General features: G+C 53.5%; 1 protein-coding gene across 3 annotated transcripts in view; it reads left to right on the forward strand.

Moving 5' to 3' along the window:
* ACOT7 (acyl-CoA thioesterase 7) overlaps positions 1-22,252 on the forward strand; it is a 105,706-nt gene that overhangs the window by 54,735 nt on the left and 28,719 nt on the right. For all 3 annotated transcript variants that reach the window (XM_035019921.1, XM_035019920.1, XM_035019922.1), the window contains exon 6: positions 2,498-2,584. In XM_035019921.1, the coding sequence (XP_034875812.1) occupies positions 2,498-2,584 (87 nt within the window). The remainder of the gene's footprint in view (positions 1-2,497; positions 2,585-22,252) is intronic.

Genomic DNA, 22,252 nt, shown 5'->3' on the forward strand with positions numbered 1-22,252 from the left:
GACATGACCAAAAAAAATTTTTTTTTAAAGATTTTATTTATTTATTTGACAGAGAGAGAGACAGCGAGAGAGGGAACACAAGCAGGGGGAGTGGGAGAGGGAGAAAAGCAGGTTTCCCGTGGAGCAGGGAGCCCGATGCGGGGCTCGATCCCAGGACCCCGGGATCATGACCTGAGCCGAAGGCAGACACTTAATGACAGCCACCCAGGGGCCCCGACACGACAAAAATTTTTGTGTGCAATTTTCTGTGGTTTGAACTTCTAAAAATTTCACCATTAGCCACCTGCATAACTGTTACCTGGTCAAAGCGGTTCCTGAGATTGGGCCAAATTTGAGACTCTTAGTTTTCGTTTGTGCTGTAAGAGTGACTTCTGTGTCTTTTATGAGTGGGACACAAATGAAGGCAGCGGAGTGTGCCCCTTGGTTCTTGGGGCCTTTCTGTTCTCCGCCTGCACGCTTTGCAGAGAGACAGGGCCTAAGGGAGACTGTCTTTGAGCTAAGGGGTGCGGTGGCCTGTCCAGTGCTGGCTGGGGGAGTCTCTCTGACAGGTGTGATGGCAGGGGGTCTTCATCGGTGTGCTTTGTGGCTCCAGCAGCTGTCCCCAGGCAGGGTCCAGGTGTCTGAACCCCCAAGGCCAGCTGTAGGCGTGGCCCTGGCTAGGTGCACCCTCACCAGCAGGGACTGTCCCCCGCATCTCCCATAGCACCACAGGGATTTGGGGGGTACGTCTTTTCCATTTCCGAGTGAGATGAGAAACTGGGGAGGGCACAGTCCTGCTTCCCATCCTGTGCGGTCTGTTTGCATGTACTGCATTACCCTGGGGCCCAGTGTGGTCTCAGATAGATAGTCCAGGATGCTCTGGACACCCCTGGGGTCTGGGACGCCTGCACTGAAGGGGCAGCTGGGAGCGGCAGCTCCTCCCTTGAGTCAAAGCCACAGGCCATGTGCATTGAATGCAGTCCTTGTGGACACCAGGGGACAGCTGGAGTGCCCTTCCCGGGAGCTTTTGCTGCCATCCCCATCCCGTCTTGCTTGGAGTCGTCGGTGTTGTCTGTTGGCTGGTTTTAGGTAGTGTCCTCGTACCCCAGCTCGTGGAGGGACCACTTGCGAGGACCGTTTGACCCACATCCAGATGGGTGTGCTGGACAGCCAGGTCCCCAGAAGGTGGCCTTCCAGGTGGGAATCCTCCACTCCACGGTTGCCCAGGAGCTCTGGACTCCAGGCCAGGAGCCTGAGGCAGGAGCTGGGACCTCACGTGGCACACAGCGAGCCAGGAAAGCAGGCGGAGGGAGCAGGCTAGCTGCGCATGAGAATGAGAGCCCTCTGTCCAGAGTCGGAGCCACTTCCCAGCTCCCCGTGCAGCCGAGGGCCCTGCCGGCAGCATCTCATGATGATGGCCTCTCAAATGCCGCAGAGGGCACTTGACACAGTGCTCCAGACTCGAGTCCAGATCACTCTAAGCCACGAGGCTCGAGGGCAAGTACAAAATGAGTTTGGATTTCAATACTTTATGGACTCCGTTTACCTGGGCTCCAGTTTTCCTGCCTTGTGACCCCTTCAGGCAACCACGTGGTTTGAAATTCCGCACCAGGCAGGGTCTGGAGGTGATGCTGATGCTCGGCCTTGCTGGGGGAGGAGTGGCCACCCCCTCTGAGCACCAGCTGTCCAGGCAGGAGACAGAGGAGCGTCAGCTGTACCCAGAAGGCTCTGGAAGGTGGAGGCAGTGGTGGGTCTGCTCAGAAGACCCTACACGGGAGTGTTGCCCGCACCTGTTAGAAGAGGCAGTGTTGAGGCGTCCTATCTGTCTTCTGGAGACAGAGTTTTATTTCATGTGTTTGTTTAAGTGTGGCCTCTTCCAGATATTCTGGCGGCAGCAGGGATGGGGGAGGGAGGGAGGGAAGGAGGGAAGCCCCCAGGGATGTGGCGAGCTGGGGCGGTGAACGGGAGGGAAAAGCCGGCTTGCCTCTGGGTGCTGAGTCTTCTGGGCCAGGTCGGAGCCCGAGGGTTGGCAGGAGTCCCGGGGTGCCGTCCAGGGAGGCTGGGTCTGCGGCGTCTCCATCTACCACTGCGTTCAGTGAAGTGTGCAGGTGCACGCTCTCGAGGTTGCGTGATGAGTTTCTGAAACTGTCTGCGATTGTTTACAAAATTGGGAGTGAAAGTCAGAGGGATGACTGTCCAGACGGAGGGTCACCACAGCCCTGGGAGCGTGTAGCTGCAAGGATCGTTGACTGGCTGCCTGTGTCTTGGGAACGGGCCTTGCTGGGCACACTGGTGTCCCCAGGGATGGACATCATGACCCGCTAACAGAGTGGCCGTTGAAACCTTGAAAGCCTTTCCTTCCACGGACTGGAACACGTGGAGACCACGGTTCTCCTTAGAAAAATCACACCTGAGCTGCCGGCACTTGGACGCCCTAGGCAGCCGTGCAGATGCTGCGCACCTCAGTCGTGGGCATCAATCTGCCCCACGGCCTAACCTCTCTCCTTTGTAATTCCAGAGCCGAACACCGTCAGCTACAGCCAGTCCAGCCTGATCCACCTGGTGGGGCCTTCCGACTGCACCCTGCATGGCTTTGTGCATGGAGGTAAGAAGTCAGCGGCTGCCGCTCGCTCGTGTCTGCCCGTCTCCCCAGGAGCCAGGCTGCCGTCTGACCCAGTTCAGGCTCCGGTGTTTAATGAGGTAGAAGTTTAAACTCTTAAGAGGCTGCATAATAAATTACCGAAATACAGTCAGTGCCTGTTTTTAAAATTGGAAACAAAAGTCAGGTGGATGACTATCCTGTTGGAGGGTCACACGCAACCCAGGAAGCATAGAACCATGAGGTGTGTGGTGGCCGCGGGATGGGGCAAGGCCTTTCGGGGGACAGTGATATCACCAGGGAGTAATAGTGTGACCCACTAACAAAGGGGCTACTGAAGCATGTTTTTGCCTCTGATGTTCTCATTTATTTCTTCCTTTGGTCAGATTCCACCTTAAACAACATAGGCCTTAAAGTTCGTGGCTCAGGAAATGTGGTGGGACATAGAGGGACGCTTTTTACTTTAATGGGGGAATGCTTATTTTTTTGCAATTTAGGGAAAACAGTAAGCATGGGCACAATGCCATTCATTCACGCTCTCATCTCCAATGCCGGGAGTACCAAGCTCTCTTTTCTTTTCCTCTCAGAAAACTCTTATTCATCCTTCAAAACCCAGCTCAAATGGTACCACTCTGTGCAGGGATACGCTGATATTTCTACGAGGGGAGGCCTCAGGGGCAGGGCTTGATCTTGTTCTTTGTGTTGGCTCCAGGGCCTCACACAGTGTCGAAGAGATGCTTTACAAAGGTGTGTTCCATGAGCGAGAGGCACAGATCACGTTCATGGGATAATGGGCCCTGGGCCTGTCAGAGTCAGAGTGTGGGCCCTGATTTGGGATATATTTTTAAAGTTTGCTTCTTTTTTAGCTAATCTTTGTGGGTTTTTTTTTTTTTTTTTTTTCATCATTGTTTTCCTCTTTGCACTAAATGTTGGTTGCAGTGCCCTTAGATCTGATTAACTTAGATCCTACCCAAGGGAAGTTGCACTTCGTGACAATGCATGCCCAGGCCCATGCATGCGGTGGCGGTCTGAGTGTCTCTATACCCCGAGGACAGCCATAGCCCCTTAAGCTTGCTTGTCTCCTCTTCTTCACCAGCCCTTGCCTGCCTCCTGGAAGTGGGGGGGCAGCCCCTCTTCTGAGCTCCCCGTCTGAAGCCCAGGCCCTGTAACTGCTGAGAATTGTCTTTCAGCCTCATTGAGCTCCATTCCACTTGAAATTCGTGAAACTTTGTGCTAGAATTTTTGCTTATCTTGTCCACATGTTGGAAGTTCGGGAGAGGTGGCATCTCCACCCTTCGCTGTCTCCTTGTTGACAAGCCCAGTCTTCTGTCTGCACCTCCTGGCGGTGTGAGTGAGGGAATTGTTGCAGATCTAGATTCCATGGTCATTTACAGAGCCTGAGCTGCTGCGTTTGAGGCAGGCATGTTTCTTTAAGAAGTGCATTTAAGGAATGTTTACGAGGGCTTTGCAGTATTTAATGCCTGTTTTAGTAGGGGTTTTGTGCCCACAAGTTAAAAAAAAAAAGCCTAATATTTTCCCCAAACGTAATCATCTCTAAACAGCACCTAATAACTCACCAGGAGCGAGTGAACAAAATAAACACTGTGCCGAAAACACCCGGGAAGAACTGTAATTTTATGGCATTTTCCTACGGAGAGAATGCTATCCATGAGAGTGGTGTCTAAACTCATTTCTGTCGAAGTCTTCTCTGACCTGTAATTCAGTGGATGCCAAGTGCCGGAGAAACACGTGAGCTGAGATGAATGCTAATTCGGCTTTTATTCAGTAATTCTGTGCTGTGTCTGTGTCTTTGAAAAATTCTTCCCCGTCCCATTCTCTGTGCCTTTTACACACCGGGTAGTGTCGGTCTTGCAGCCCAGCTCCTGTCCCAGCACTCAAGAGCACACGACACGGGCGCTGGCCATGCTAAACTGGGGAGGGTAGGTGGCCCCAGATGGGATGCAGGACTGCAGTCGGATGCTAGGTCTTTTGGCTTGTCCTGGGTGCGTGGACTGGCCCTCCGGGGATTCACTGAGGGAAGCAGAAGCCGAGGGGGGTGTGCCTGGGTGGCTTAGTCGTTAAGCGTCTGCCTTCGGCTCAGGGCATGATCCTGGGGTCCTGGGATCGAGCCCCGCATCGGGCTCCCTGCTCGGTGGGAAGCCTGCTTCTCCCTTACCCACTCCCTCTGCTTGTGTTCCTTCTCTCACTGTGTCTCTCTCTGTCAAATAAATAAAATCTTTAAAAAAAAAAAGAAGCCAAGGGGAGCAAGCAAGATCACACGGGGGATTTTGGGCCCAGGTGCCAGGAAGGAGGGCCATCTGTGTCCCTGTGGTTCTGATTTCAGGGTCTTGGCCCCAGCTCCAGCCTGGCTTTGGGCTTCTGCCTTCCCTGAGTCCTGAGTGAAGCCGTGTAAGTCCCTTCCTTCTCCTCTGACCTCCCCGTCCCCACCCCTCCCCCACTTTTGGTTGTGTCCCCTGAAGGGGTGACCTGGTGGGCATCTGGGCGGGGTGTTTAGGTTCATGCCACAGTGAGGACCTTATAAACTCACCCGCACACCCATCCTCGATAAACACACTCAGTGAGAATAGGAATTGATGGTCCTTCCCAAACATGGTAAAACACAGGTGTCTGAGCCCTAAAGTGAGCATCTTCCTCAAAGGGGGAGCTCTGAGTACTGTCCCCGAGGTCAGGACTGAGGTGAGGGGCCACACTCTCACTGCTCATTTACGTTGCTTTGGGGATTTGAGCCTCTGCCGTTAGACCAGAGGGAAACTCAGGCACCAGAATTGGACGAAAAGAGGGCAAGCTGTCTTTGCAGGTGGATGACCCAAGAGAGAGTCCACGATCAAGGTAACTCAGGTCGTTAGAGAATTCAGTAAAGCTGCAGCATCTAAAATGACCGATAATAGTAATAAAAACACTTGCCCAACATAGAAAAATGACTTTTCATTGTTTTTGTTTGTAGGTATATCTGTTTTCCCAGGTATGTTTTCGGTTGAATTTTATTTGTATCATGAACTGCTTTTTAGTAATTTGGTGAAAAGGTGTAGGGCTAGTTTTGTCTGTTTGTTTGATTTGTCTTCTTAAAGGCCTTGTTCTCTTCTTCCCTGTTGGTTCCCGAGATGTTCTCTGCTGTTTTCTTTCTCTGGGACGCTCCCTGCCTGGCCCTCTGTTGGCTGTTCCACGTGGGCTTTGGGGTGGGGGGTGTTGCTGCTCACGCTGGCCCGACCGTGACGATGGCGGGGGGCTCCCTGGGGTAGCCTGGCATCCCGCTCAGGACAGGCCGGAGGCATCTCCACCGTGAATTCTTCACTTCTGAACTTTCGGTGGCCTTGGATGTTTCTTTGGCACTGCAAAGCAATTTTTAAACTAATTATTTTAAACCAAGATATTCTGTGGAAGTGGTCCAAGACGGCTTTCGACAAAATGCAGCTGCCCCTGGGGGGCTCCTGTGCTGGTTGTTCTCCTGGTTGGTGGCCTCGTCTCCCCAGCGTCACTCAGCGGGCCAGCCTCAGACCCGGCCTGCGTGAGCACTGCTGAGCGCTGAGCGTCTCCCACTCACTCTGAACACCCAGCCTCCAGTCCTCTGTGCAAAGCCTCTTGGGACAGTTCGGCCTGCCAGACAGCCTTTCAGTACATGTTTCCCTGGAGAGGGCCCCCCTCCGCCCCCTGCGAGCCGGGCTGCTCGTTCCCTGCACCTGCTCCGCACTGCTCTCCTTCACAGATCTCCCATTTTCCGGGGACTTCCTAGGAAAGGAAAGGCTCAGCTGTTGTGCTGAAGGCCCCACACAGTGGCTTCCACCACACAGACGATGGTTGTCTCCTGGGGGGTGATGCAGAAGTCCAGGGCTCATCTGGAAGCTCACTGGTGTTGGCGACCCAGGCTCCCGCTGCCCGGTCTGCCGTCCCCGGGGCGGCCCCATTTCTGCGGTGCGGTGGCACATGGCAGCACCAGCATTCCAGCCCGGACGGCGGGGTGGGCGGGGGGCTCCCAGGAAGCGGCACCCCACTGCTCGCGTCTGCTGGTGGGTCTAGCTGACCAGACGCGTCAGTCTAACTCTGGAGGTGCTGTAGGAGAGAGGGAGGAGTGATTGGGGGGGCAGTCCCTGTGGGGCTGGACCTCGCGTGTGTAAAGCGTTTCCTGGCTGGGTGTGGCAGTCTCTCCCCGGGATTTGGAGGTGCACCCCTTCCAGCCTCCAAGGTTCCTGTTAAGAGATGCGGGGAGTCTGGATTCTCTCCCTCAGCTCTCTGGCCGCACCTCTGCCTCTCCCTTTTCCCTGAGCCTCCCTGCTTGCTCTAGCCTCTGCCCCGGGCCCATCCATAATCTTCCTGCTGACTGCTTTCCCGAATGCCATTGAATTGAGTGGTCTGCAGTTTCTGGGCTCCTCTCATTTGTGATGTCACCCCCCCACCCAAGCTGGGCTTCACAGACCCTCCCCCGGAGCCTCCGCTCTGGATGGCTGGGCCCCGCCCCCGGGGGTTCGGAGTACCCCAAGTGTCCGAAGGTCTGGGGACCATGCTGGTGAGTCCCTGTCGCATGTGCTTGAAATCCATCCCTGCAGCTCTGGCCACGGCCAGCTTTCTGAGGCCTCCTCTACCTCAGGGTGCCTTCCTCTGGTGCTGTCTCTTCATTCCTCCTTTTCCATAGAGTCAGCCCTCCATTTGGCCTTTGGACCCTCTTCTTGCCCACTTCCGGGTGTCTGCCCCAGTGGCCAGCTCATCCTTCCTACGGTGTCCGTCTGTCCACTTTCCCAAGAGGTTGTGGATTGTGATCTTGTCCTTGCTGCGCACTGGGATCGCCAGGTCACTCAAAAATGCAGATGCCCAGGCCCCGCCAGTTGGACCAGATGCCGTGGGGAGGCTCAGTGCTGCAGCCCCGGGGATTCTGATGGATGGGTCAGCCTGGGTTACCAACAACCGCTGTAAACGTGTGGCCCTGGGAAAGAGGACACAGCTGGGAACCGTGAACTGAGCTCGGATCTAGCGCCCAGAGTGTGTTTCCTGCCTGGGAACACTATTCCCATCTCAGAAATCTTTCTTGTTGTCTTCCTAGGCGTCCTTAAATGAGCAGCCATCGTCGTGTTTCATGCTAACTACTTAAAAGCTGGACGACAGAGAACACTGTTCTTAGAGTTAATTATTGTTGTCCTGTTAATTACCCAATGGAAGACCCCAAAAACCGGGAGAGGAAGGAAGTTTACAGACTCAGTCAGGGCAGGGTGTCGGGGGCAGCAACAGCTCTGTTCTGGACGGTCAGCCTCCCCAGCGCCGCAGTGCACACCTTCCAGAGCTTCCGTGAGAGCTGGACCTTCGGGGCCCTTGTCCCAGGGGCTGACCTGGGTGATTCTGGTTGCCTCTCCAGTACCTGTCCCAGATCTTTAGAGCGTCAGAGAAATGGACGTGGGATTGTCTGTGGTAGAGCTCTGTGTTCATGATCACATCTGGTTCTGGGTAAAAACTGCCTCTGCTTCAAGATGAGAATCAAGGCAGGGACATGGCAGTGAACTGGGGCTGACCCGGTTTCCTAAACCTGGCTGTCCCTCAGCAGTCATCTTGGTACCTGTTAGGAACACAGATTCCTGGGCCTTCTCCAGGAGGGTGTGATGGGCAGGTCTGGGCCCCGGCCTGGGGACCCATATTTTGAGCCACAGGTGCCCTGGGGGTTCTTGTGATTCGGGCTCCCAGAAACTCGCAGCAAGAGGGCTTTTGTCTCAACGCACCCAGCAGCTATGCCCTCTCACCCCGTTCCCCCAACCTCTCAAGGGCACTGGACACCCGCCCCCCTCCACGTCCCCTCCTGGGTTCATGCCCCCCCACACCAAATATGTGCTGGCGCCAGAGTGCCCGGGTGTGGACACAGATGCCTCGCCCCACCCCGAGAAGCCTGCAGTAAGTCCGGGGCAGGCCCAGGCATCTGCATGCTCCCTCACTTCCCAGGTGACTCTCCCCACACTGACAGTGAAGGGTTCTGGGGGGGGAGGTTCCTGAATCTCGGATTGCCCCGTCGCCTGAGGCCTGGGTGTGCTTGCTCCCCCAGTCCTGGACCTTCTCCTCCCTCTTCATCTTTTCTCCTCGTGCCTCGCCCAGCCCCGTGGCCTCTGTGACCTTATCCAAGTGGCAACTGATAGATTTGTTCCATCCCACTTGAGTGGTCTTGGCATCTTCCCTGAGAAAGTGGCCCCGTGGACCTGATCTTTCTCTTCATTTTTCCCCTTGGCCGTTCTTCTCATCACTTGTGTTGAACGGATGACACCCTCTAGAATTGTGTGGCTGCCCTAACCTACCCCCCACCCCCGGGCCTTACAGCCTCCCTTTCTGTACAGGGGTTTTGCGGGGGGGGATTAATCATGAGATAATACGGGGCAAACAACCAGCGCATAGGAAACACTGGTTGTTATAAACAGCAGGCCCTTGAGCAACACGGTTTTAAACTGCACGGGTCCACCTACGTCAGGATTTTTTTCAGCAAAAACAGGACAGCCCGTATGTGTATTTTCTCTTCCTTACGATTTTCATGTCATTTTCTTTCCCTTAGCTGACTTTATTGTAAGAACACAGCATACGATACACATCACGTGAACAGTACGTGCTAATCCATGGTTGCTATTATGGGTGAGGCGTCTGCTCAGTTAGGTTCTGGGGGGGAGTCAAAAGTTATAGGTGGGTTTGTGAGGGGGTCGGCGCCCTTAACCCCACCGTGTTCCAAGGGCCAACTGTAATTTTTACTTAGTTTACTTGTTTTATTACAGTAGATGCAGGGAGTACACGGAGAACACATGCTTTTTCTCACAGCCAGTGGGGCGTTTGTAAGCTTTCATTTACTTGACCACAAAGTGCATCTTAATTTTGGACTCCCCAGCGTGGGACCTGTGAAGCCTAAGCTTCCAGAACAAGAACGTAACCACCTGCAAGTTAAGACAGTCCTCTAAATAAGCCCTGGTCAAAGAAAGAGTCAAGTCTGGATTTCTAAATGACAAATACCAGAAAGGAGAGCATTTCCTGTCAGAATTGGGTTTGGCTAAAGATGTTCTCAGAGGAGAGAGTGGGTCACTTGGAACTTGTGTTACCTAAAAAGAAAAATTAAAAATAACTGAGTGCTGGAATTGGAAAAAGAGCAGCAGATCCACCCCCAGGAAGGAGAGGGGCTGGGGTGGCGCAGGCCTGGCTGTGTGCTCTGGTCTTGGGACCCCCGGCCCCCTGCTGTCCCACGTCCCTGCACCATCCCCCCCCATCCCACCTCACAGCCACGGGACCTGTGAATGTTGGGCCGTCAGAGCCCTACCCCCTTCCCGTCCCTCCCTCCCTGGGTTGCCAAGTCCTGGGGCCCCATGCCCCTGGCATCTCCCCTCCCTGACCTGCCCCCAGCAGCGCATCGGTCTTGGCAAAGCATGGCTGTGCCCGCGGCACCCGAGGCTCTCAAACCACGGACCTCACTGCTGTCTGCAGGATGCCGACCAGCCTCATCACTGCCCTTGAGACTCTCTTTCCCTAAACGTGCCTCTTGCTTTTCTGCCTCCGTATCTTCGTTCTTCCTGCTCTTCCCACCCGTGCCCATTCTGCGTGTCCAGCCCTCGTCCCGTCTCCTCCATGTTGCCCTGGGAGCCCGTCTCTCCCCGGGGGGTAGCAACCTTCACTTTGTCCTTATGCACCCTCGCACATTTTTTTCTTTTTTAAATTTTATTTTATTATATTATGTTAATCACCATAATTACATCATTAGTTTTTGATGTAGTGTTCCATGATTCGTTGTTTGTGCATAACACCCAGTGCTCCATGCAGAACGTGCCCTCCTCAATACCCATCACCAGGCTAACCCATCCTCCCACCCCCCTCCCCTCTAGAACCCTCAGTTTGTTTCTCAGAGTCCATAGTCTCTCATGGTTCGTGCACCCTCACACATTTTTGTTCCTCTCTTATGCATTTCCGCCTTTCTGCCACTTCAGATGGCAGAGATATTCTCAGGTGTTCATTTCCTGGCGATGGCGAGCTTTCTTGTCCTGACTTCCTCCCTTCCCGACTGCTCTGCAGAGTACAGTCTGCATGGAGGGAACTTGATGAGTGTCTGCTGAATGAATGAAAGACATCATTCGGAAAGATGGTTTGAGGTGATGCTGCTAAGTGGCTGTGTCCTGAGCTGTTAGTAGTTTTTCTCGGTTAGAATCACAGGCAGTAAATCAAGCTGGGTGTGGAGCTCCAGTGTCCTTAGATCAGGCTGCCAGACTGGGCCCCAGTCGGCGGGCACTTGTAGGACAGGCCTGGCTTTACAGTACCCTGCAGCAGCCGCGTCCCGCAGGGGAGCCCACACCCATCTGCCTGACCCTGCCTGGCACTTGGCTGGAGTGTGGGGTGGTCACCGACCCAACTGGAATGATTCTGCCTCTGTTGCCGAGGCCAGGGGCCTGGTCGGTTTCAGCTGGGGCTATGCCCTAGCCGCGGGTCACGTCGGAGCCGTGAATGGACGCACGACATGGGGAGCATGAGCATTGATTGGCTCTGGGAGAGAATGCTGCAGGTTCAGAAAATAAGGGGACGGGGTGAGTTGTTTTCTATCCTGTGCTGTCCCTGTGAGTCTGCAAATAAGTTTATCTGTGGGGACCCCTACTCCTAGCTCTAATGCACTCTGACGGTCTGTGCTGGGGCCCCCGATTTCCAGAGGGACCTTGCTGACCCGACAGGGCTCCCAGCTCTGCAGTTGACTTGCTTTGGAAAAAGAATAATGGGATCGTGACTGTCATAAAACCTTCGTCAGTCAGAGTTCCTGAGGTTCCACTTGTCACAGTGTCCTTGGTGTCCTCAGGCCAGCTGGAGGCCAGGCATCTCTTTCCTGGCAGAGAGGCCTCCCCGGCCCACCTGCGTCCCCCGCCGCCCTTCCTCCACTCTCCCTTTCAGCTAGGTGCCTTGGTGAGCTGTCTGTGCTCCATCCTCCTGTCTCTCTCATCACTCTAAGAGTATGGAAAGTGCTCAACACTTCCCTCCTGTCAAGGAGTCCTCTGGCCAGCCTGAGAGCAGGTCTTGGTGCTCACAGTTCATGCAGCCCAACCTCTCAGCCTCTCTCCCTAGGCCCCTTCCCTCCCCTCCCTGCACCGTGGCCTTGGGGCTTCATTTATACCTCCAGCCAAACCTCTTCCCTGGACTCCAGCTGAGTCCTCAGGACCTCCCCTGGGATGGCTGATGGGCTCCCCCAGCTCTCCCCCTGTAGTGGCAGCCAGGCCCCTCGGTTGTCCAGCCAGAATTCCCGTGACCTCCCAGGACTCAGCTGGCTCTCTTGCAGGCTCCGCACCTCATCTATCAGCCAGTCCTTTGGGCTTTACCTTCCAAACATATTAGAATGTGAGCTCTCACCACCAACACCATCTCCTGGTCCCCATTTCCACTGACATGGCCTCTTGCCTGACTCCCCTGAACCATGTCTTAACACTGCAGCCTCCCCATACTCTTAGAGCAGAAGTGCAGTGGGGCCCAGCCTGCCCCAGGCCCTGCGGGGGCGCCTATCTCACTCCCAGTAGAAGCCAGATCTTTCTTTCTTTCTTTTTTTTAGAGAGGGGGAGGGGGAGAGAGAATGTTAATTAAGTAGGCTCCAGGCCCAGCGCGAGCCCACACAGGGCTCAATCCCACCACCCTGAGCTCGTGACCTGAGCTGAAATCAAGAGGCAGACGCTCAACTGACTGAGCCCCCAGGTGCCCCAAAGTCAGATCTTTTTATTTGTGCCACTTCTGTCCTTATGAGGCCTTCCAGGAAGGCCTTGCCCTATGCCTCCCCGGTCCCCCTTACCTTGCTCTGGTCCCTCGCCTTCCCAAGACGCCTGGAGCACTTCCAGCTGCGGGCTCTGCCCCTGCTGTTCCCTCCTTCCTGGCTGCGTTTCTTCCCTCTGCTGACTTTCCGCCGCCCAGACAACTGCACAGCTGTTCCCCTTTCTCTGCAGGTCACTGGAGAAAAGGTGGGTCTTCCTGGGCCCCCTGTGAAAGGTGGACCCCCTCTCCGACCTGCTCACTGTGCGCCCAAGTGCTCACCACGCCCTAACAGACAGCAGCCCGTTGGCTCCCCACCCCACCCTGAATGCAGGCTCACAGGGTGGGGACTTGGTCTCATGTGCTCACTGCTGCATCCCAGCTGAGCAGACATGCAAGGCGCCGAGTGAATGACCTGGAAAGAGTGCAGGGGCCCCTGGGCGGGAAGAACGGCCGCAGCATAGCGCCAGAGTCAGCCCCACGGGTCGCGCAGGGACGCTGCAGAGCACAACACAGACACCGCCCACCTGAAACATCCAGCAGCCAAGGGGCCACATGTTACCGGGGGTCCTAAGGCTGGGGGACTGCGCACAGCTCAGCCGGGACCTGAAGGAGAAGGCAGAAGGAAGAAAGGGCGGGCCGAGGCGGGAGGGAGGCAGGTGGTACACAGGCGGAGAGAAGGCTGGTGGCCCAAGCAGAGGCCATCTGGGAGGCAAGGTGCAGGAGGAGGCCTCCAGCCCAGATGCTCTTGTTTGCTTGGATTCCATGGGGCAGTTGGGAATGAGCAGTGTTTTGCACCTGTGGGAGGAATTGATTTCACGCAAAATACAGAATAAGGCACAGATGCTCCTTTCCAGTTTAACAGGGGCCCTGCTGCATGGTAGACAGTGTGCCAAGCCCTTGGCTGGGGAGGAGGGAGAAAAGAGGTGAGTGAGGCACGTTTCTGACTTTTGAAGAACGGGTCTAGGGGGGGTCCTGAGATGAGCAAGCAAATGCTGGTTTGGGCCCCCAGTCTCTTCATCGTGCAGCTGAGCGCTCCTCCCCCTTCTCACTTTCTAAGAACTTTTGGTTTTGAAAATGTTGTTCTCTGCAGCTAAAGCCCCAGAGAGCAGCTTCCTGTCCACCCAGATGGCTCCGGGACACAGGGCACCCCAGGTGCATGGGCTGGCAGGAGCTCCCGCCCCTCCTGGGCTGCCGGTGGGGCGCCCACCGTGGGGTCTGACCGCCCTGCTGATGCCTGTCCCACGGATTGGTGTCCTCCTGCCCACTGGCCCTCTCGGTGGCCTCCTCCAGCTGGGGACGTGTGTGGCTGGCCAGCAGTCCTTCTCTTTGTCCAGAAATGTGGCATGTTTTGCTTGAGAAACCCAGTCTGCTGTGCGGCAGCAGAATGTCCTTCACTGCGGATGTGCTGGGATGTTTTGTCTTTGGTGCCGGATTCGTTAGCTTTTGCTGCCCATTTAGCTGCATCATTAGGACCACTGACGGCCCCTAACGGTGTCTTCCCTGTTCAGTATCACGAGCATCTTGCACTCTTGAATTCTTACGTATTACTCTTCACCCTGACTTGAGTCTTTCCTTTGAGGAAGCTGACACCCCCTGGAGTGGTTCTCGGCCCTCAGAGATGCGACCCGGCCCTGCGTGGACTCCAGGCCTCAGCCTGCCCTTCCCAGAGTGGGGAGCAGGGAGGGGCTGAGCGTAGCATCGCCACCTGATCCATAATCTCTGTGGCAGTTGGGACAGGAATCCGCCTGCCCTACTTTCCCTGCTGCCTTGTTCGGAAGAGGGAAGCATCGATTCTCAAACAGCAGTAAGCACGTTCAGTTGTGACCTGACACAGAACGTGAGGGGTGAAACACGGCCAGGCAGCCCCTGTCCCCGGCTCCCGGGCACGTGGGGACCACAGTCCAGCTGTGCCCAAGGCCTCTGCCACAGTTCCCGCTTTTGATATTTTGACATTAGAAACCCATCATCTTTACTACCCTGTGTATTAATTGCCAAAAATAAGCCTTACTAATTACCTTATCTAATATTCCCCTGCCCTTGGTCGCTTTTCACAGAGGTGCCCACAGGTACATCTGGAACCTGGGAGGGAGACGCCACACTGTCTTGGGAGGTTGTCACTCAGCTGGCTCTCAGAATAACCCGTTGCCATTGCTGAGGGATGGACTAGTTAAAGTCGGATGAACTTACTATTGTTTTCTTAATATAGGAGGCTGGCACCCACACTCCGTCAGCTGGGATTCAATATAGAAACGGGGGCATCTGAAATCATCACCCACAGTGCAGGCAGTGCCCGTGCTGGGCTCTGAGCTGCTAAGTGCCGCTCTGGGTTTGTAGGCAGGCGTGACCCAGGCAGCCGGTCGGGCCTGGGAGAATAAATTTAACCCTCTATTTTTAAGCCAGCCAACATGTTGTCGATCTTAAAAAGCCCATGAGCAGTTAAATGTTAGATTCAAAAATATCTCCGGTGCCCGCCGTTTATCTGTATGTTGGTGGCCGAGCACGTCTCATTTCCTTCCTTCCCATAATTCCTGGAAGGGATGCAGAGTCCAAGGACGGCAAATCTACAATTTTGTTGTCATTTTTTAAATGGCGAATCCTGGGTAATGAGGACAGCACACAACAGACTGTAATTTGCCAAAGTGATGTTCCCGTCACGGGCAGCCCCCTTTGTGCCTGCGTGGGGGAGGAAGTGACACGGTTTCCCAGTGCGACCCTGAGAAGAGGCACGGTGTGGAAGGCTCGGGTGCTCGACGTTTCAGACTGAAGTGTAGAAAAGGGAGCAGGAGGTGGGGACTTCGGTGTCGAGGAGGGCCGGAAGCTTTGGCTGCTCTGTAGCACAGTTAGCCGCGAACAGTTGCAAACTGGGCAGGGGGCTTTCCACAGGGCGGGGGTTGTTTGTTTGCTTTAAAGATTTTAGTTATTTGAGAGACAGAGTGAGAATGAGCAGTGGGGAGGGGTTTAGGGAGGGAGAGAAGGAGAAGCAGGCTCCCTGCTGAGCAGGAAGCCCAACGTGGGGCACCGGGGTGGCTCAGTTGGTTAGGCGACTGCCTTCAGCTCAGGTCATGATCCTGGAGTCCCGGGATCCAGTCCCGTATTGGGCTCCCCACTCAGCAGGGAGTCTGCTTCTCCCTCCGACCCTCTCCCCGCTCATGCTCTTTCTCGCTCTCTCTCTCAAATAAATAAATAAAATCTTTAAAGAAAAAAAAAGGAAGCCCAGCGTGGGGGGCTCCTGAATGCCCAGGACCTGGAGAATCATGATCTGAGCCAAAGGCAGACGCTTAACCCACTGAGCCACCCAGGTGCCCCCGGGGGTTGTTTTTAACAGAATTTACTTTTCTCAGTGGACACATGGATTGTAACGTATTGTGTCTACCGCCCTCGGTACTGTTTTCCAGTAACAGTCCTTACAAACATGTCAGGACCGGATGAGATTTTTCATTATCTTATTTCTGCACGAGCCACGTGACCTCATGGTTTTCTCCCAGCTACAGATGACAGGAGCGTCTCAGAACCAGCCCCACGCAGCGATGTGTCCCGGCTGGTTCCTCTCCCTACTATGAAGAGGGAGAAGACCGCTGGAAGCCCACATCTTATTCTAATCTTGACTTTAGATCAGCTCTCTTCCCTCTGAGCAGACACCAGAAGTCACTTGACACGCGGGACCCCAGAGGACCGCTGTTTCCAGCTCTGAAGGCACCAGGACACCTCCCTTTTCTTTCTTTTTTTTTGGGGGGGGAGGGGCAAAGGGACAGAGAATCCCAAGCAGACTCCACACCCAGCACAGAGCCCAACACACGGCTCGATCTTATGACTCTGAGATCATGACCTGAACTGAAATCAAGAGTCGGACACTTAAGTGACTGAGTCACCCAGGTGCCCCCAAGGAGACCTCCCTGATTCAAGGCCAAACACTTGAGTTTTGGACAGAGATTTTCCATGTAGTGAACCCTAAAGCCTACTTGGCTGTCACTTCCCATTGAATCGGCCATGGCCTCTGTGGGGGGGTATAGATTAATGAAGTAGTGAGAGCCTTCCTGCAGCTTGGACCCTCACAGCCCCTGCTCCCCTAGGCCGTCCCCCGTGGAGCAGACCCCGACCTCTTCCCAGGCCTCCATGTGCAGCAGAGTGTGGGATTGCCCCCCATCCTAGTTGCCTGCTGCCCATATTAGTCACTGTTCCCAGTCCCTGGGATAAATCCCTGATTTGGGGCACAGTCTCATAATAGACACCCCTAGGCCTGCCCCCTTATCTGGGCACTAGAAGTCTGTGAATTCGGTCCATAAAATGCTGATTTTTTGTGTGTGAGGTTTTGCAGTTCATCATGGTTCTCTCCCCTGTCCCAGCTCAGATTTGCATGCTGGCTGTTGGGGTTGGAGGAGGCTGTCTTTTTACAATTTTTTTAATTTAAATTAAATTAACATATAGTGTACTATTAGCTTCAGAGGTAAAGTTCAGTGATTCATCAGTTGTATATAATACCCAGTGCTCATTCCATCACCCAGTTACCTCATCCCCCACTCCCTCCCCTCCAGCAACCCAGTTTGTTTCCGACAGTTAGGAGTCTCTTAGGGTTTATCTTCCTCTCTGAATTCAGCTTATTTCATTTTTCCTTCCCTTCCCCTATGATCCTCTGTTTTGTTTCTTAAATTCTGCACATGAGTGAAATCATATGGTAATTGTCTTTCTCTGATTGACTTATCTCGCTTAGCATAATACCCTCTAGTTCCATCCACGTAGTTGCAAATGGCAAGATTTCTTATTTTGGTGGCTGAGTAATATTCCATTGTGTATATATACCACATCTTTATCCATTCATCTGTCAGTGGACATCTGGGCTCTTTCCATAGTTTGGCTATTGTGGACATTGCTGCTATGAACATTGAGGTGCACGTACCCCTTCAGATCCCTACATTTGTATCTTTGGGGTAAATACCCAGTAGTGCAATTGCTGGGTCGCAGGGAGCTCTATTTTCAACTTTTTGAGGAGCCTCCATACTGTTTTCCAGAGTGGCTGCCCCAGCTTACATTCCCACCAGCAGTGTAAGAGGGTTCCCCTTTCTCCGCATCCCCGCCAACATCTGTCGTTTCCTGACTTGTTAATTTTATCCACTCTGACTGGTGTGAGGTGGTATCTCATTGAGGTTCTGATGTGTACTTCCCTGATGCTGTGCGATGTTGAGCACTTTTTCATGTGTCTGTTGGCCATTTGGATGTCTTCTTTGGAAAAATGTCTGTTCATGTCTTCTGCCCATTTCTTAACTGGATTATTTGTTCTTCGGGTGTTGAGTTTGATAAGTTCTTTATGGATTTTGGATACTAGCCCTTTATCGGATAAAGCATTTGCAAATATTTTCTCCCATTCTGTAGGTTGTCTTCTGGTTTTGTTGACTGTTTCCTTTGCCGTGCAAAAGCTTTTTATCCTGATGAAGTCCCAAAGTTCATTTTTGCTTTTGTTTCCCTTGTCTCTGGGGACGTGTCTAGCAAGAAGTTACTGAGGCCGAGGTCACAGTGGTTGCTGCCTGTGTTCTTCTCTTAGGATTTTGATGGCTTCCTGTCTCACATTTAGTTCTTACATCCATTTTGAGTTTATTTTTGTGTATGGTGTAAGAAAGTGGCCCAGTTTCATTCTTCTGCGTGTGGCTGTCCAATTTCCCCAACACCATTTGTTGAAGAGACTTTTTTCCATTGGACATTCTTTCCTGCTTTGTCGAAGATTAGTTGACCATAGAGTTGAGGGTCCATTTCTGGGCTCTCCATTCTGTTCCATTGATCTATGTGTCTGTTTTTGTGAGGGGGCTGTCTTCTTAAATGTCACTCTCCAACAGATATAGCAAGGTAATTGTATTGTAAGCATCAGTTTTGTTATCTGACAAATCACCTAGCTCACCTGGCTCTGGATTGGACATGCGCGCCTTCCCCAGCTTCAGCTGTGACTGATTATGAACCAGATTGTTATTCGGATATGGGCCCTACAACTTGCCAGTGGAGCAGCTTCCTTGGGTTGAATGTGATCTGTAGTTGGTGATCTTTCAGTTGCTCATTCATTCATTCAGCTCATTTGCTGATTTATTCATTCATTTTGCTCATTCATTCATTCATTCATTCAGCACAACCATTTCCTGAGAGCTACCTGACAGGTTCCGAATTGGGTGGGGACACAGACAATAAGGCGTGTCCTCACCTGGTCTGGCTTCCATGTCACAGGTGCTACAGACGGTCTGGGGGTGTAGCACTGGGGGGTGTCTGGATCAAGAGGTCCCCCAGCTGCAGCTGTCCTTCCCTGGGGTCCGCCCTGGGCTCAGAGCTGACCCTGGTCCGCGCACGCTGGGGTCCTGTGATATTTTTAGTAACAGTGAAGTCACTTGTGGAATCTCTTCCTGCATTTTGGATAAATGGGGAAGAAGCCCTTCTTCTATTTATTCTCCCATTCTGACGGCTTCTGCTTTTCAGGACACACAAACAAGGGGTTAGTGGTAGGTACTTCCTGTGTTCCAAACACTACTTCCGATTCAGACTCTACCTTCTCCACCTCCTTACCTTCCTCGCCACCCCCAGCCCTGGAAGCTGATGGCACCGCCTGGTGGCTCACACTGGCAGTTCTGGTCTCCTGCCCTTCCATGCCCACGCACGCTAATTTTGCTGTCACCCCCACCTGTTGCCATGATCTTGCACTCTCTTCTTCATATCCTATCTCAGGCAGGAATTCAACCTCACATCTCAGGGTTGCAGGTCCTGGATCAAGAGGCAGGCGATGCAGCATGGCCTCTGGCACCCCGTGGCCAGGGGCTGGTCCCCACTCTACCCCGAGTGCGTGCTGTGCCTTCGGATGCACACCTCTCTGTGTCTCCAGTTCCTGCTTTGAAAAATGGAGACAGTAACGTGCCTCCCTCCCAGGGCTGCTGTCCAGTCACTCCGTCCTTCACTCATTCATTCCTGCGTTCCGTGTTTATAGGGAGCCTTCCGCGGAGCAGACACTCGGGATACATCCGTAAGCAAAACACAGTCCTCTCCCTCCAGGGCCGATCTGGCACAAGCGAGTGCCACCGGCCCCTCGGGAAACCCAGCTATTGCTCACGACCAGCTCACTGCTCCCAGCGACACCGTTGTTTCTGTACAACACGTCCACTTGGTTCCATCTCCTGGGCCAGACTTCACAGTCTCCGCCATTTTCTCTCGAAAATCCCTCCTTGTCTCTGTCTCATCAGAAGGACCCTGATGGTGGCTCCATCTGAGAACAGGACAGCCGCACATAATACATATTCTGTTACAAACGTCTAAAATTTTCCAGTTAAAATGCCCTGAACACTCCCCGGAACGCTAAAAAGGGGGGAGCATTTTAACTGTTTTCCAGTTAAACCCCCTCTCCGTAATTTCTCCCAGAATCCTGTCTCTTCATCATTCTTGGGTTCAACTATTCCTAGATTCCGGATTGGTATTTCCTTAACGTACATACTGGTGCAGTGGTCCTCGTGGCAGATGCAGCCTCTCTTGACACTTCAGACTGAATGAGCTTTCGTTGGCTGCCCGAGGAGGTGTGCTTATCGTACTTAGAGTCAGTCTGTGGGGACATGCCTTCTGAATTCAAAACCAGCAAGCAGGGGCCGCTTGTCCAGCTGTTGGAACACCTCAATTCTTCGTGAGGCAAACCGAACCAGGAGAACTCCATCTGTGGACTCTCACTCGCTCTGCGGAACTGAACGCGCATGCATATGCATGCACGTGCATGCCTTCACACACATGCTCACCCCACACATGCATGCACACGCACACACAGTCTCACACGTGCACGCACACACACCCACACATGGATACACACACCCCTGCACATGCATGCACACCTGCATACACACACTCCTGAACCCGCATACACATGCACACACACCCCACACCTGCATGCACACACCCACGCACGTGCATGCACACACCCCTGCACATGCATGCACACCTGCATACACACACTCCTGAACCCGCATACGTGTGCACGCACCCCCCACAACTGCATGCACACACCCACGCACGTGCATGCACACCTGCATACACACACTCCTGAACCCGCATACACGTGCACGCACCCCCCCACACCTGCATGCACACACCCCTGCACATGCATGCACAACTGCATACACACACTCCTGGACCCACATACACGTGCATGCACCCCCCCACACCTGCATGCACACCCCCACACGTGCATGCACACCCTGAAGCCGCACCACGTCAGGAGGTGGTCCGTGGGTCTCACACCTCCTTCTGTGCCCTCTGTGGTTCGCACGTGGTAAGGGGAGGCTATCACTTGGACTCCACCCTTGTCCCCTGAGCAAAGTGTGTGATTCTCACTCAGCGTGTTTCCTGGCCTTCTGAGACATTTCACTTCTCTTTTTCTCTTTATCTTCCAAATGTCCGATCTGTTACAAACTCTCCATTTAAATTGGTGTTGGGTTTTACAGACCTTCGCTAGTCCTGCATGTCATAGCGGTAGGTGCCCTTACGGGGCAGCATGGGGCTCACCTGTCACCTCTCATACCAGCACTAGCAGAATCCAGAGCTCCGAGGGCCATCTGCCTGCCCAGGGTCCCCAGCCAGGCAGTGGTGGGGGTGATGGGATGGTCACGCCCCCTCTTTCTGACCCGAGTCCAAGCCTGCACCACCGTGAGGGCAGGGCCGTGCTCACACCACCGTGTGGTTCATCCGGAGGCTGAGGTGGCCTTCCAGGGAGGCAGTCCATTCTGACAAGCACAGTGAGTTACCCAGGTGCTGTTTTGTGTTTTTCCCTCCTTGGAGTGCGGGGCTGGGGACGTGGCTGAAGGGCCTCTGCCCTGCCAGGCCTGCACTTGCCCCACCTTCGCTGAGGCCCCCTGCTGTGGGTAAAGACCCAGAGGGCCTGGTGGTGGGCTTAGGGAAGGCTGCCTGTGTCCATTTGCATTAACAAATTCACCCAGCAGAGGCTGCTTGCAAAGCAAAGTGTGACCCTTTGTCTCAGACCCCTGCCGAGCTGCTTGAAGGCCATAGGCCCCCTGCCGTGCAGGAGCCCCCAGCCTCAGTCGCCTGGAGATTAAACCTGGCGCCTGTGATTCTTTCCTCTCAAAAGAGCTATTTCCCCAGCATTCTACCTGCACAGTCTTTAGAATCGGACCAGTATGTGTCAGAGCCTGTGTTGTTAATTTGAAAACTGGGGATACCGATCCCCTCCTTCTTGGATGAAGCAGACCAATATGCCAGTCTCTCTGAAAGCACCTTTAAAACAGCAGGCAGCAGCTCAGTCTCTGTCCCCATCTGGTCATTTATCATTACCATCATAGAGCAGCATCTTCTGTCAAAAAAAGTCACAGTAATAAAAGCATCCTTTTTTAATCAAGAACAGGAATGTGTTTTTTCAAACCTTTCTATTCTGGAAATGCTCAGATATGCACAGAAGTGGAGAGAAGAGTATACTGGACCCCATGTGTTCCTCTGTCTCCCAGGTCCCTTGTAAGTAGCATCTTCTGCTATATTTGTATGAGGTCCCTCCAGGATGGAAGGGACCTCTGTTCTTTTTAGCTCTATTGTATTTTGTTTTCCCCACACAGTAAAGAGAGTTTAGCCACCAATGTTTAAAAATTGGTAGATTTCTCGTAAATGTGTAGGTCCCAGTCTTGTCTAGAAGCATCAGAAGGCAGGGAGCATGAGGCCCTCATTCCTAGGGGTGGGAGGGAGTAGGCGGGGCCAGGCAGCGGCCCTGCTCACCTCCCCACACCATCTGCCTGACCCTACAGGCGTTTGGTTCTGCAAGCCTTATCCTAAACATGCTTCCCCATGAGCCTGGCTTTCATGAGTGGGATGACATCTGTTTTTCTGCCTCTCTCTGGATTTTTAGAAAGCATTCTGTATCCTAGGGTGAATGTACATAAGTTTGAAGTTCTTTCTTTCTTTCTTTCTTTCTTTCTTTCTTTCTTTCTTTCTTTC

This window comes from Mirounga leonina, unplaced genomic scaffold (genome assembly GCF_011800145.1).
Source record: "Mirounga leonina isolate KUSES-001 unplaced genomic scaffold, KU_Mleo_1.0 Mir_173, whole genome shotgun sequence".
Classification (NCBI taxonomy): Eukaryota; Metazoa; Chordata; class Mammalia; order Carnivora; family Phocidae; genus Mirounga; species Mirounga leonina.